At 39.0% G+C, this 14,757-nt stretch overlaps 1 protein-coding gene across 28 annotated transcripts in view; it reads left to right on the top strand.

The window, feature by feature from the left end:
* Positions 1 to 14,757, top strand: part of CEP112 (centrosomal protein 112) — a 555,600-nt gene that overhangs the window by 227,375 nt on the left and 313,468 nt on the right. For all 28 annotated transcript variants that reach the window (XR_010153365.1, XM_054670600.2, XM_024350558.3 and 25 more), the window contains one exon: positions 4,732 to 4,867. Coding sequence is in view for 27 of the 28 variants with exons in the window: in XM_054670600.2 (XP_054526575.1) it covers positions 4,732 to 4,867 (136 nt within the window). In the remaining variant the exon portion in view is untranslated. The remainder of the gene's footprint in view (positions 1 to 4,731; positions 4,868 to 14,757) is intronic.

Raw genomic sequence — 14,757 nt, 5'->3', positions numbered from 1 at the left:
GCTTGTAAAGCTCAAAAATACTAAACTGTCATCCATTAGTTCCCTACATTTTATTGCCCTTTTTGGAATAATCATGTACTTCAGAACATCCTTTAATCTGAGCTGGCTTGTGGTTGTTTAACAATGCAGCTTCTTTTTTCTTTATCCTTTATATACTCAGATGAGGAAAATTTACTGCACTTTATGAATAAATCAGAGCTAAAAAGCAAATTTTCTTTCCACCTTTTTATCTTCATGGAGGCCCAGCTTTAAGGCATTTGAGTGATGCGTTTCTACTTGGCCCCACAACTAGTTCCACTGGGAAAAAAAAAATCTTCAGTCCTTTTTTCCTCCTTCTTTCAGGATGCACTATTGGGATCATGGTAAAAAGGAGCGCTGTTCCTGTGATAGGAGCAGACCTTTGCCTGTTTCAAAGCTTCAGCATTTTCATTTCTGCTTCATTACCATGTAGAAATTAAAATGGATCTCTCCTTAAAATGATTATCACCTCTTTATTTGAATTGACAGATTTAATTTATATTAAGAGAGAGGGGCCAGGTGCAGCGGCTTATGCCTGTAATCCCAGCTCTTTAGGAGACCGGGGTGGATCGCTTGAGTCCAGGAGTTCGAGACCAGCCTGGGCAACTTGACAAAACCCCATTTCTACAAAAAAGAAGAAAATTAGCCAGGGGTGGTGGCTTGCACCTATATTCCCAGCTACCCAGAGGCTGAGGTGGGAGGATCACCTGAGTCCGGGAGTTCAAGGCTGCAGTGAGCCCTGATTGTGCCACTGCACTCCAGCCTGGGCGACAGAGCAATACCCTGTCTCAAAAAAAAAAAAAAAAGGGGGGGGGGCAGAAGGTTTCTAAATATTAGTGGAGCTCAATGTATTCATTATGGTTTTACTGGACAAGAACATTGAATTACATTGAATGAGGCCACTTTTGATATTTAGTGTTACTATTAGATTAGTTCAGACAGTATGGCGGGACTGGAAACCAGATTTTACATATTTCCCTGTGCTTATAATTGAGTATAAAACAATATTTGCTATTTGTAAATCAGGGTAGAAATGATCAATTAAAAACAATGTGCCTTATTGTGCAAGGTTTTCATATTTTAAAATGGCCTCTAATTACCTGACGGATAGCTAAAGTTTATGACTTTATGTGGTCATAAATTAGTTATAAAGTAAATGAACTAAGCTTAGTAGGTAAGAATGACATATTATAGGGAAAAAGATTCATCCTATTAAATGAAAAGTGTTTAAATAGTTCATGTAAATTATTGCACAAATAATATAAAAAACTAACTTTCAACATAGATAGGACAAAGTTGCTATTTCAGCTATAGGTCATATATTTTTATAAAATGTGTTATCTTTCTTTTGGCTATTTAATGTTCCATAATTAAAAAGTAAGTGATATGTACACTTTTAAAGTTTTCAAACATGTTCAATATACTTTCTTTTGTATTTATATACAAACTGACCAAAGGTAATCCTTTGATAAATGTTAATCTTAATTATAAAATGGTCTTCCCAAGTGCTTTTAGAAGGGCCTCAAAAATTAAAGAGGAACATAAACTAGTCACTATAATCTCTAAACAGTCATTGCACTGCCTAACCCCAGTGCCTTGTAAACAGTGCCACCATTCATCAACCACAGCACCCTTTCCCTCTGAGCTTGCTCTCAGAATCCTTTAAATAGTACATTCCAGGCAGCCCCTTCCAGTCAATTGGGACCACCACACCAGAGAGCATCTATTTGCCAAGCCAGGTCTAGACCATGGTACCCAATAACAATTTATATGACTTTATGTTGTTCCCATGTGCTGTTTTAGTATTTAGATATTTTTATATTCAAACAAATTATTCAATGTTTGTAGCAGGGAAATCCTATATACAACTTAAAGCCTCCTGTTCTTGAACAGAATAATATAGAAAGAGTGAAAATGCACCAGAACAATTTAAAATTCTCTATAGCCATCAGAGTGCTCAGTCTTTCATATAGTGGTGCCCCCAAAATCAGCCTTCAGTATGATATTCAGTTATTAGTCACCATTATCTTTGAGCTAATATTCACATTAGGTGGCAAAAAAGCCTCACTAATGTTAGGACCTTAGAACTTAACAGCCAGTTAACATTAAGACCATTTTGCTTTAACAACATGTAAGAAACATGGTGAACAACAAGATACTCAGGTCCCAGTTCATTAAAGTAGACAAGTTGAAGAATAGCTTTTAAAAACTTCCAGAATCCTGTACCCCATTGCTGCAAAATGCAGTTACTGAGAGCCACATGTGGCATGCCTCATGACCTGGAATGGCTTAACTGTCATGCAGGGCATCACACACCTTGGGGCAGTATTAAACTCTGTAGGTCATAAAAATGGTGGCTACATCTGTAAAACAGACACATAAAGGAACAGGGATTTAGTGGAAAATGTTTTGTTTATCATGGGATTGCAATGATTATTGTCACCTTCAGGTAGATGGATGCATGGGATATGAAGAGATAAATAGACACAAGGTAGTGTTTAAAATGATAAATAAACATGCACGATATGCTCTTTCAGCCTGTCAACAAAAATGTGCCTGTTTGCGGATCCCAAATACAGGAGTGGGGATGGGATATGGGTGCGAGGAGAGAACACACACACACACACACACACCCCTATCTATATCTATATCTATATCGATATCTATATATCTGTATCGATGATAACCTCATTGTAAAGGGACAAGAGAGTCTTGCTGAAGTAGAAATTAGGTGACACTCTTTTTCTTATCAGTCTTTTGACCACTTAAGCTTTGAAAGAGGTTTTCAATTTGGTGGGGGAGAGGGAGAAAGTTTGGTATTTTGATATATGATATGTACGTTCTTATTGAAAAGCCTAGAAATTTTTGTGTCTTAGAGTGGATTTTAAACTCAGATGAGTAACCTGGAAAAACTCGTATTACTTTTTGCCCAAGTCTTAAAAGATTGCATCATCTTGTTTTAGAAATGTCTTTTCTCCCCTTTATGATATTTCTCTAAAATTTGGTTTGAGTGAGTTAAATTACCCACCCCCGCCCAGCATCCTTCAGTGTTACAGCTAATAGTAAGAACATATTTTTTACTTGTGTAAGCTTTCCCATTTAGGGAAGGTGAGCTAAGTTAATCTTACCTGTGGCATCTGGAAGATCAGGAAAGCAGTGTGGCATAGCAGCCAACAACAGGAACTCTAGAAGCACACTGTCAGGACTGGAATCCTGGCTTGACCTGTTGTTACTCTAGGTGTGTAACCTTGGAAGTATTCTCTAAGCCCTAGTTTCCTGTTCTGTGTAAGTAAGGATGTAATAACACTCTTATACTGGTTTACTGTGAGAATAAATGAGAGAAGACATAAACTTCTGTATTAGTCCATTTTCACACTGCTGATAAAGACATACTGGAGACTTGGCAATTTTCAAAAGAGGTTTAATGGACTTACAGTTCCACGTGGCTGGGGAGGCCTCACAATCATGGCGGAAGGCAAGGAGGAGCAAGTCACATCTTACATGGATGGTGGCAGGCAAAAAGAGAGCTTGTGCAGGGGAACTCCTCTTGTTAAAACCATCAGATCTCGTTAGACTTACTCACTATCATGAGAACAGCATGGGAAAGACCTGCCCCCATGATTCAGTTATCTCCCACTGGGTCCCTCCCACAACACGTGGGAATTATGGGAGCTACAAGATTAGATGTGGGTGGGGACACAGAGCCAAACCATATAAAATTCCATTGCACAATACCCAGCACCTAGTTAGAACTCAAAGTTAACTATTGTTAAATGACATGCATTTATAAACTGAAGGCTTTAATTTTTTCTTCTATCAACATGCAAAGATTCCTTTTGTTTTGTTGGACCCTTTCAGCTATATAGTTTCCGCCTAAGGTATGAAGAAATGAGATGGTTATCAGTTCTTTTAGGCAATCTGCTAGAAGGCAGTAAAATAATTTTAGGCCATCATGTTTCTCTGTTGCATTGACTTCACTGAAGATTAACTTCTGGTAGACATACATCTTTCTATTTGTACATTGTTTTAAAAAAAAAACATGACATATAATTCACATACCATAAAATTCACTCCTTTGAAGTGTATAGTTTGGTGGATATTAGTATATTCACAAGGATGTGCAACCATCACCACTATCTAATTCCAGAACATTTTCATATTTTCCTCATTTCATATCCCTTGGCAATCACTCCCTATTTCCCCAGCCTCTCAGACCCTAGCAACTACTAAGGTACTTTCTGTCTCCATGGATTTACCTATTCTGGAAATTTCATATAAATGGAATCATACAATATGTAACTTTTTGTGACTGGCTTCTTTCACTTAGCTGAATGTTTTTAAGGTTCATCCATGTCGTAGCAGGTATCAGAACTTCATTCGTTTTTAAGAATGACTAATATCCCATTGGATAGCTATTCCGCATTTTGTTTATTCATTCATCACTTGATGGAGACACATGGTTTTACTCAGTTTTGTTTTTAGAGAAATCTTTGAAAGCAGTTTTGCCTTCATTAGAATACACAATATGTGTTTATAGCCTTTTTCTCTTGAGACAAATTAGTTTATTGTCAAATTTCTAAAGGGAAGTTTTGTAGGATTTGGATCAAAAAAATTAAAATCTGGATTTTATTTTAGAGGGGGTTAAATATTGTTCTTTCATTCAGGCCTAGCTCTTTTATATTTTAACTCTGAAGCTTCTCTGAACCTTTCTAGGGAAAAAGAGGAGCAGCTAACTCGTGTGACTGAAGTTCAGAGGTTGCAGGCCCAGCAGGCAGATGCCGCTCTGGAAGAGTTTAAGCGGCAGGTGGAACTGAACTCAGAGAAAGTCTATGCTGAAATGAAAGAGCAGGTAAGGAGGCTGCCACACCATCCCTTTTGAAAGTCACTCTCTCAGTAGGAAGGTACATTCTCATCTTAAATATGACAGAAACATTTCACTTTTTAAAAGAGCTGTATCAAAATTAGCCATACAATCGGGTCAGAGATTCAGAATGAGAAAGAGATGTTACCACTTGATTCATCCTTCAAGCAATGCCAGAATGATCATTTAAAAGTCCCCTGTATAAATGTAGTAATGGCAAGCATGTACCTTGCTTTGGAAGGATAGATAATCCTAAGAGAAAAATCCCATGACTGATCAGTTTCTTAGAGCAGGGGCTCCAGTTAACCATGTCTGTGTTTCTTCATGTTCTATAAATAGTGTCTTATTGATCAGCTACAGCAAATTATTTTCAACTGGCAGTTGTGAAGAACAAAGGCTGTCTCCAATTCTTATATAAGATGGGTAGTTTTTTTTTTTTTAGTTTTTAAAGAAAATACAAAATTTGTAAAAGAATAAAGGGAATTATTACAAACACCTGGGTACCCATCGCAAAGATGCAATAATTGTTAACGTGGTTTATATAAACTAAAAAATTCAGGTGAAGTTTTAGTTTACTTTGTTTTCATGTCTAATCACATTATTCTTTCTTCCATGGAGAAATCCATTATAATTAATTGAGTGTATACAGTCAGCCCTCTGTATCCATGTGTTTTTGTATCCGTGGGTTCTGCCTCCACAGATTCAACCAACCATGGATCGAAAATATTTGGAAAAATTTGACAATGCTCCAAAAAGTAAAACCTGAATTTGCCATGTGCAGAGGACTGTGTTGAATCCATGTGATAGAAGTGACATGTAGATGTTGTATTAGGTATTAGAAGTAATCTAGCAATGATAAAGTACACAGGAGGATGTGCACAGGTTGTATGGAAGTACTAGACCATTTTATATGAGGAACTTGACTATCTGTGGATTTTGGTATCTGGAGGGGGTTCTGGAACCAATCACCCATGGATACTGGAGATGGCTGCATTATTTCAGTTTATTTTATATGCATACATAATGCCCATAGATAATATGTATGTATATATTATTTATGCATTAATATGTTACAGGCATAAATGTTTTTTTGTTTTTTTTTAAAATTAGATAAATATGAACAGATTTTAAGTACTATTTCTGTTTTCCCTTTTATATCTAATATTATGTATCTGTGTGCTAACCATGCTGTTTTAGTACAATCTTTTTAACACTAAATTTATTTTATCATATGAATATAGTATATTTTATCAGCTCCCCTACTCAAGCATATTTAGTCTTTTTCAGTTTTTCCTGATTATAAAGAATGTTTCAATACTCACTTATTATTTTACACTATAGTTATCTTCCTTAGGAGTCCCAAGCACACACTGGGTGGGAGAAATGTGCCTAAGGAAGGTTTCATGTTTGAATCTGACTGAGGACTGAGCCCTGTGTTACGGGATCCCTAGGGTGTCACTTTTTTGGCCAGAAACCTCTGTGGCTAGTGGCACCTTTGCCTGAGTTTTGCTCAGGCCCACTGGGCTCATTCCACCCACTCAGCCTGATACGCTGCTCTTGGCTCATGCTACTGCCTGGATCCAACACCTGCCAAGGGTGAGTCAGGCATGGAGCAGCAAGGGGTATGTGAGCAAGCATGGGGTCTGGCCGCTGTGCAGTCAGGTATGCCACCTGCTGCAGTGGGTGGGCAGCTCCAGGTGCCAGCATGGGTGTCAGCTCTCTGTGAGGCTGTGGCTGGACCAGGTATACTGCAAGCAGCTTCCACAGCTGTCATTGGGGAATGTGGTGGCACCTGGAAGCTTGGAGATGCCAGGAACCACAGGAACCCAAGGAGGAGCCAAGAACCACATGAACCCAAAGAGGAAGTCATAGCCCTGGCTCGGGAGCGCCCAGGTCTGGGGCTGTAGCTCTTCTCTCCTTCTCTTTGCCTTCAACAAGGCGAGCAAGGAGCATGTTTCAGCCCTGTTTTTGTTGCAGCTCTTTTAGCCCTGCCATTCGACAGGTCTTGAGTTCTTGTCCTGCGACTAGGAAAAATGAGGTATGCAGACAAAGAGGAGGGTAAGCAAGACAAAGAGGAGCTTCATTGAGCAATAGAACAGCTCAGAGACACACAGTGGGTAGCTCCTTTCTGCAGCCAGGTTGTCCCAGTGAGTGTTCAGCTCCTAGCAGAGAGGAGACCCTGGAGTGGTAAACCCGTCTCTGCAGACAGGTAGTCCCATCATCTCTGCAGCTCTCAGCAGAGAGGAGGCCCTAGAGTGGGTTACTCCTCTCTGTAGGCAGGTCCTCCTCTCATCTCCCCAGCTCTCAGTAGAGAGGAGGCCATGGAGTGGGTTGCTCCTATCTGCAGCTGGTGGTCCCGATGTCTCTGCAGCCCTCAGCAGAGAGTAGGCCCTGGGATGAGTTGCTCCTCTCTGCAGCTGGTTGTCCTGACATCTGCAGCTCTTAGGAGAGAGGAGGCCCTGGAGTTGGTAGCTCCCCTCTGCAGCTGGTTGTCCCCACATCTGCTCTTCTCTGGCTGAGCCTGGGGCTTTTATGGGCCTCAGAGGGGTGGAAGTGCACACTGATTGGTCCATGGGTGGCCATGGGGAGGCCCAGAAAAGGCACCACGAGTTCCCACTCCAGTCTGTGGGACTTGCAGCCAGGCCCCCCAGCCTTCAGGCCCTCCCTGGCCTGAAGGTGAGGCCTCACTAGGGACCCATCCCCTTATGAGCAGGAGTCTGTCTGCCTCCTGCTGCTGTTCATGGTGCCCAGGCTGTAGGTGTCAAGGGTTGCCTGCAGGCCAGCATTGAGCTGCCATCAGCACCCACTTGGCTTCCCTCCTATGCTCATTGGCAGCCAAAGTCCAGAGGTGGCTGAGGCAGCAGGGGGCTGGCATGTCAGCACTACCCTGAGTGTGTGCCCACCTGGCTGGCTGCGACAGCACCCAGGCTCAGCCCTAACTTTGCTCCAACATTGGAGTGGGCACGGACAGCAAGGAGAAACCAGACAGCGGGAGCAAGCATTTCTGAGCCAGCTAGGGCAGCAGGGACCTTCCCCAGCCCCCAGGAGTACAGAAATGCCTGGATCCACAGCCATGGTATGGTAGGCTGAAACTGCACCATTCATGTTACATATAATGTAATGCATGTAATATACATGTATGTAATATGCATGCAGTAAAAAAAAGTGGTGATTCCATTTTATACACAACCAAGGAGTTTTTTGCTTACAAAAACAATAGGAAAGCATGTTCTTATATATAAGAGCTCATATAATATATACCACATTTTTCTGGAAAAAATTTGTATGAATACATGAACCAATCCAGAAATGAAGCATAAGACTTCCCACACATAAGGAAACCATCATATGAAAGGATGAGTAGAGAACCGTGGAACCCCAAAGAAGTAGAAACAAATTTAAATAATTGTTACGAATCTACTTAAGAATAGAATTCTAATATTAATTGATTTTTTGAAAAGGAAGATATATAAAACAGAAAATACAAATGTATTAACAACTTGAATTTGTATCCCTAGATTACATTAACAAGGATCAAAAGTAGATGAATAGCAAGAGTTGGAGAAGCAAAATATACTAAAACTCTTTGTCATAAATATGTGAGACTCATAAAATTCTTAAAATTAGGGAAATGTAGGTAAAAATAATTTTGTAATGTTTAAATATGAGCATTAATAAAATTAACAAGTTGTACATTCTCATACAAGTCTTGAAAAGTTAAAAAGCAAAGCTTGAGAGTAGAGGCTGCCAAAGGAACAGAAGCAGAAATACAACAAAATGTCCAAAATAAGATAGAGCATATAATTGTAATAATAAACATTAATAGGTTAAATTTTTCTAGTAAAATGGTATTGATTAGAAGACTGAAATCCATAAATATACTATTTATAAAACTAATAACTAAAATAAAGTTAACACAACAATTAGAATAAATGGATGATGAAAATGTATCACTTATATTCAGAAAAAAAGGAAAGTAGGATTGTAACACTATCATACAAATTAAATCAATACAAGTCAATAAACTGGACAAAGGGATATATTTTTGCATGCTAAAGACAAGAGTACTCAATCGAAATATGAAAAGATGTTAGGAACACATGGAGAAATGGACATAGATAGTCATGAGATGTTTTCATATATTTTTCTCCATCTCTGACAGGTCAGTGGGTAAAATCCAAATGGGGTGTAACTAACAAATTATATGACAGCTATATTTTGACTTTTTCTTTTTTAGCGTTTTTTTTTTTACGTTTACTTTTGTAGATATATGTTTCCATTTTATTCCAATAAGTACAGTAGTCCCACCTTATCCAAAGTGTCACTTTCCATGGTTTCAGTTACCTTCCATCAACCACAGTCCAAAAATATTAAATGGAAAATTCCAGAAATAAAGAATTCTTAAGGTTTACATTGTGCACTGTTCTTAGTAACATGATGAAATCTCATGCCGTCCTGCTCTGTCCTACCCAAGGCATGACTCATCCTTTTATCCAGCATATCCATGCTGTATACCCTACCTGCCCTATACAATGCAGCTATATAGCAAAAACCATAGTGCATATAGGGTTTGTTACTATCCAAAGTTCAGACATCCACTGAGGGTCTTAGAACATATAAGGAGGGACTACTGTACCTAGGAGTGGAATAGCTGATCAAGTTTAACATTTTTATTTTTATGTATATATTTTTAAATTTTTTATTTTTTTATTTCAATAGGTTTTTGGGGCACAGGTGGTGCTTGGTTACATGAATAATTTCTTTAGTGGTGATTACTGAAATTTTGGTGCACCCATCACCCTAGCGGTGTATACTGTATTCAATGTATAGTCTTTTAACCCTCACCTCCCCCACCCAAAGTCTTCCCCCTGAGTCCCCAAAGTTTATTGTATCATTCTTACGTGTTTGTGTCCTCATACCTTAGCTCCCACTTATGAGTAAGAACATACGATGTTTGGTTTTCCATTCATTTAGAATAATGGTCTCCAGTAACATCCAGGTTGATGTGAATGCCGTTATTTTGTTCCTTCTTATGACCAAGTAGTATTCCATGGGGTGTGTGTGTGTGTGTGTGCGTGTGTGTGTGTGTGTATGTATATATATCACAATTTCTTTATCCACTCGTTGATTTACGGGCATTTGGGCTGGTTCCATATTTTTGCAATTACAAATTGTGCTGCTATAAACATGCGTGTGCAAGTATCTTTTTCATATAATGACTTCTTTTCCTCTGGGTAGACACCTAGAAGTGGGATTGCTGAATCAAATGGTAGATCTACTTTTAGTTCTTTAAGGAATCTCTACAATGTTTTCCATAGTGGTTGTACTACTTTACATTCCCACCAGTATTTGATATAATTTCGATTTTCTTAAATTTACTGAGACTCGTTTTGTGGCCTGTTATGGTCTATCTTGGGGAATGTTCCATGTCCTTCTGAATAGAATGTATATTCTGCAGTTGTTGGGTAGAATGTTCTGTAAATATCTGTTAAGTCCATTTGTTGTAGGGTATAGTTTAAGTTCGTTGTTCATGTTGACTTTCTGTCTTGATGACCTGTGTAGTGCTGTCAGTGGAGTATTAAACTCCCCCACTATTATTGCATTGCCACCTGTCTCATTTCTTAGGTCTAGTAGTAATTGTTTTATACATTTGGGAGCTCCAGTGTTAGGTGCATTCATATTTAGAATTGTGATATTTTCCTGTTGGACTAGTCCTTTTACCATTATATAATGTCCCTGTTTGTCTTCTTTAATTGCGGTTGCTTTAAAGTTTGTTTTGTCTGATATAAGAATAGCTACTCCTGCTCGCTTTTGGTGTTTATTTACATGGAATATCTTTTTCTACCCCTTTACCGTAAGTTTATGTGAGTCCTTTTGTGTTAGGTGAGTCTACTGATGACAGCAGAAATTTGGTTGGTGAATTCTTATCGATTCTGCCATTCTGTATCTTTTAGGTGGAGCATTTAGGCCATTTACATTCAATGTTAGTATTGAGATGTGAGGTATTATTCTATTCATCGTGCTATTTGTTGCCTGAATACCTACTGTTTTTTAATTATGTTATTGTTATATAGGTCCTGTGAGATTTATGCTTTGGTGTATTTAGAGGATTTGTTTGAAGATTTAGAACACCTTTTAGCAGTTCATTTAGTGGTGGCTTTGTATTGGCGAATTCTCTCTGCATTTGTTTTCTGGAAAAGACTATATCTTTTCTTCATTTATAAAGCTTACTTTCGCTGGATACAAAATTCTTGGCTAATAATTGTTTTGTTTAAGGAAACTAAAAATAAGACCCCACTCCTTGCCAGCTTTTAGGGTTTCTGCCAAGAAGTCTGCTGTTAATTTGATAGGTTTACCTTTCTAGGCTACCTGATGCTTTTGGCTCACAGCCCTTAAGATTCTTTCCTTTGTCTTGACTTTAGATAACCTGATGACTATGTGCCTAGGCGATGATCTTTTTGTGATGAATTTCCCATGTGTTCTTTGTGCTTCTTGTATTTGCATGTCTAGGACTTTAGCAAGGCTGGGGAAGTTTTCCCAAATTATTCCCTCAAATATGTTTTCCAAACTTTTAGCTTTCTCATCTTCCTCAGGAACACCAATTATTCTTAGGTTTGGATGTTTAACTTAGTCCCAAACTTCTAGGAGGCTTTGTTCATTTTTTAAAAATATTTTTTCTTCATCTTTGATGGATTGGGTTAATTTGAAAGTCTTGTCTTTGAGCTCTGAGGTTCTTTCTTCTGCTTGTTCAATTCTATTACTGAGATTTTCCAGTGCATTTTGCATTTCTCTGAGTGTGTCCTTGATTTCCAGACATTATGATTGTTTTTTATATATGCTGTCTATTTCACTGAAGAACTCTTCTTTTGTATTCTGTATCATGTTTTCGATTTCTTTATGTTGGACCTCACCTTTCTCTGATGCCTCCTTGATTCGCTTAATAATTGACCTTCTGAATTCTTTTTCTGGCAATTCAGAGATTTCATCTTGGCTTGGATCCATTGCTGGTGAGCTGGTATGATCTCTTGGAGGAGTTAAAGAATCTTGTTTTGTCATATTACCAGAATTTTTTTTCTGGTTCCTTCTTATTTGGGTAGACTATGTCAGAGGGAAGATCTGGGGTTTGCTGCTGTTCAGATTCTTTTGTCCTATGGGGTGCTCCCTTGATGTGGTGTTCTCCCCCTTCCCCTAGGAATGAGGCTTCCTAAGAGCGGAGCTGTAGTGATTGTTTTTGTTTTTCTGGGTCTAGCCACCCAGTGGAGCTACCAGGCTGTGGGCTGGTACTGGGGAGTGTCTGCAAAGAGTCCTGTGATATGATCTGTCTTTACGTCTTGTAGCCGTGGATACCAGGACCTGCTCTGGTGGAAATAGCAGGGGAGTGAAGTGGACTCTGTGAGGGTTCTTGGTTGTGTTTTTGTTTAGTGTGCTGGTTTTGTGTTGTTTGGCCTCCAGCCGAGAGGTGGCACTTCAAGAGTGCGTCAGCTATGGTCCTATAGGGAAGATGCAAACTTGCCCTAGGGACACCGGCTTAAGTATTCAGTTTTCTCAGACAGTGGACAGGGCCATAGAGCTCACAAAAGATTACGATTTTTGTCTTCTGATACCAGGGTAGGCAGAGAAAGACCACTAGGTGGGGGCAGCAATAGGCATGTCTGAGCTCAGCCTCTCCTTGTGTGGGGCTGGCTGTTACTGCTGTGGGGGATGGGAGTGTGGTTCCCAGTCTAGTGGAGTTATATTTCCAGGGGGATTATGGCTGCCTCTCGTGAGCCATACAGGTCACCAGGGAAGTAGGGGAAAGCCAGCAGTCACAGGCCTCACCCTGCTCCCACACAGCCCTCAGTCCTAAAGGCCTGTCTGACTCCCACTGTGTCCTTCCAACAGCACCGAGTCTATTTCCAGGCAACTGGCAATCAGGGTTGAGAACTTGCCCCAGATCACGAGCCTCCCATTGAGAAAGCAAGCAGACTCTCAGTTTTTTGTTGTCTCAGGGAGCCTGCAGCAGTGATGTGATCCAGTTCTTTCAAAGGGTCTGTGGATTCTCTCAGCTTTCCTGCTATGTTCCTGTAGTAGTTCTTGGAGCCAAAGTTCACGATGTGAGTCTCCATACACTGCTCTGGCCATCGGAGAGGAGCTGCAAGCTAGTCCTGCCTCCTGTCTGCCATCTTAATCTGTATTTCAACTTTCTACCATTTGACACTACATATTAAATCTCTGTTCTCATAAAACAGCTAAAAGACTTAGTAGACTGTAAGGGAACCCTCAGTATATTTCTAAAACTTAACATGTCTGAGAACACATATTTCTTACCACAATGCAATAAAACTAGAAATTAAATTTCAGTTAAGATTGCTACATTGGACTTCACCAAAACTAAAAACTTTTGCTCTTTGAAAGACATCATTAAAAAAACAAAAACAAGGCAAACCAGAAAATGGAAGACAAGGCTTACAATACATGTATTTCGAAGAACTTGCATCTAAAATGTAAAAGAAATCTTAGAACTCAATAATAAAAAGACAATCCAATTAAAAACAGGCAAAAGATTTGAACAGGCACTTCACAAAAGAAGATATACAAATGACTAATAACCACATGAAAAGATGCTCAATATCATCATCATTCATCAAGGAAATGCAAATTAAAAACCAAAATGAGATGCTATTACATGTTCATTAGAATGACTAAGATGATAAAGACTGGTTGACAATACCAAGTGCTGACAAAGTTGTGGTGCAATTGAAGCTTTTATACACTGCTGATGGGTACATAAAACAGTATAGCCATGTTAGAAAACTGCCAATTTTCTTAAAATGTTAAATACACAATGACCATATATGTCAGTCATTCCATTCCTATGTATTTACCAAAGAGAAATAAAGACATGTCTAGACAAAGACTATTGCACAAATACTGACAGCAGATTTGTTCATAAAAGCTCAAAACTTGGGCAGCCAAAATATTCCTCAGAAGGTGAAAGGATAAATGAAATGTGGTATGTACAATGAAATATTACTCAGCAGTGAAAAGGAATGAATTATTGATACAACAGCATGGATGGATCTCAAAATCCTGCTGAATGAAAGAATATGCAAGCAGAAGAGTATATACTGAGTGTTTTGTATTCTCTGAGTCCTGTTAGAATTTCCAGTTCTTTTCAGTGAGAAAGTCTTGTCTCATCTTCTGTGGGCGGATTCCAGTTTCAGTTGTTTCACAGTCTTTGCTGTGCTCCTTTGGATCTGTTTGTACTTATGCCACTCATGGGTAAGTCTGAGACTTGGGTGATGATTTAAATCACCCCACCCAATGACTGCAGGCACTCATGGAACATTCTCCAGGATAGCCATATGCTTGGATACAAGACAAGTCTCAAATTTAAAAGGATGGAAATACGAAGTATGTTCTTTGACCTCAACAATAATAAATTAGAAGTAAACAACAAAAGAAAATCTGGGAAATCCTCACATATTTGGAAAGTAAATAACCCACTTTTAAATAACTAATGGGTCAAAGAAGGTATTACAAGGGAAATTAGAAAATATTTTAAGCTGAATGGAAACAAAAATATGGCATATCAAGATTTATGGAATGCAGCTAAAAGCAGTGCTTAGAGAAAGATTTTTAGCTTTAAACACCTATATCCAAAAATAAAGTTCTCAAATCAGTAACCTAAACTTCACCTGATGAAACCAGAAAAAGAAAAGCAAAGCAAGCTTCTAAGCAAGTGGAAGAAAGGGGGGGGGGGGGGGAGATTAGAGCAGAAAGCTAAGATTTAAATACATAAAAATATGGAAAATTAATGAAGCCAAGTACTGGTTCTTTGAAAAGATCAACAAAATTGACAAACTTTAGCATGATTGACAAACCATAAAAACGAGGAG

This window comes from Pan troglodytes, chromosome 19 (assembly GCF_028858775.2).
Source record: "Pan troglodytes isolate AG18354 chromosome 19, NHGRI_mPanTro3-v2.0_pri, whole genome shotgun sequence".
Lineage (NCBI taxonomy): Eukaryota > Metazoa > Chordata > Mammalia > Primates > Hominidae > Pan > Pan troglodytes.
This window is presented reverse-complemented; position numbering and strand designations above follow the sequence as displayed.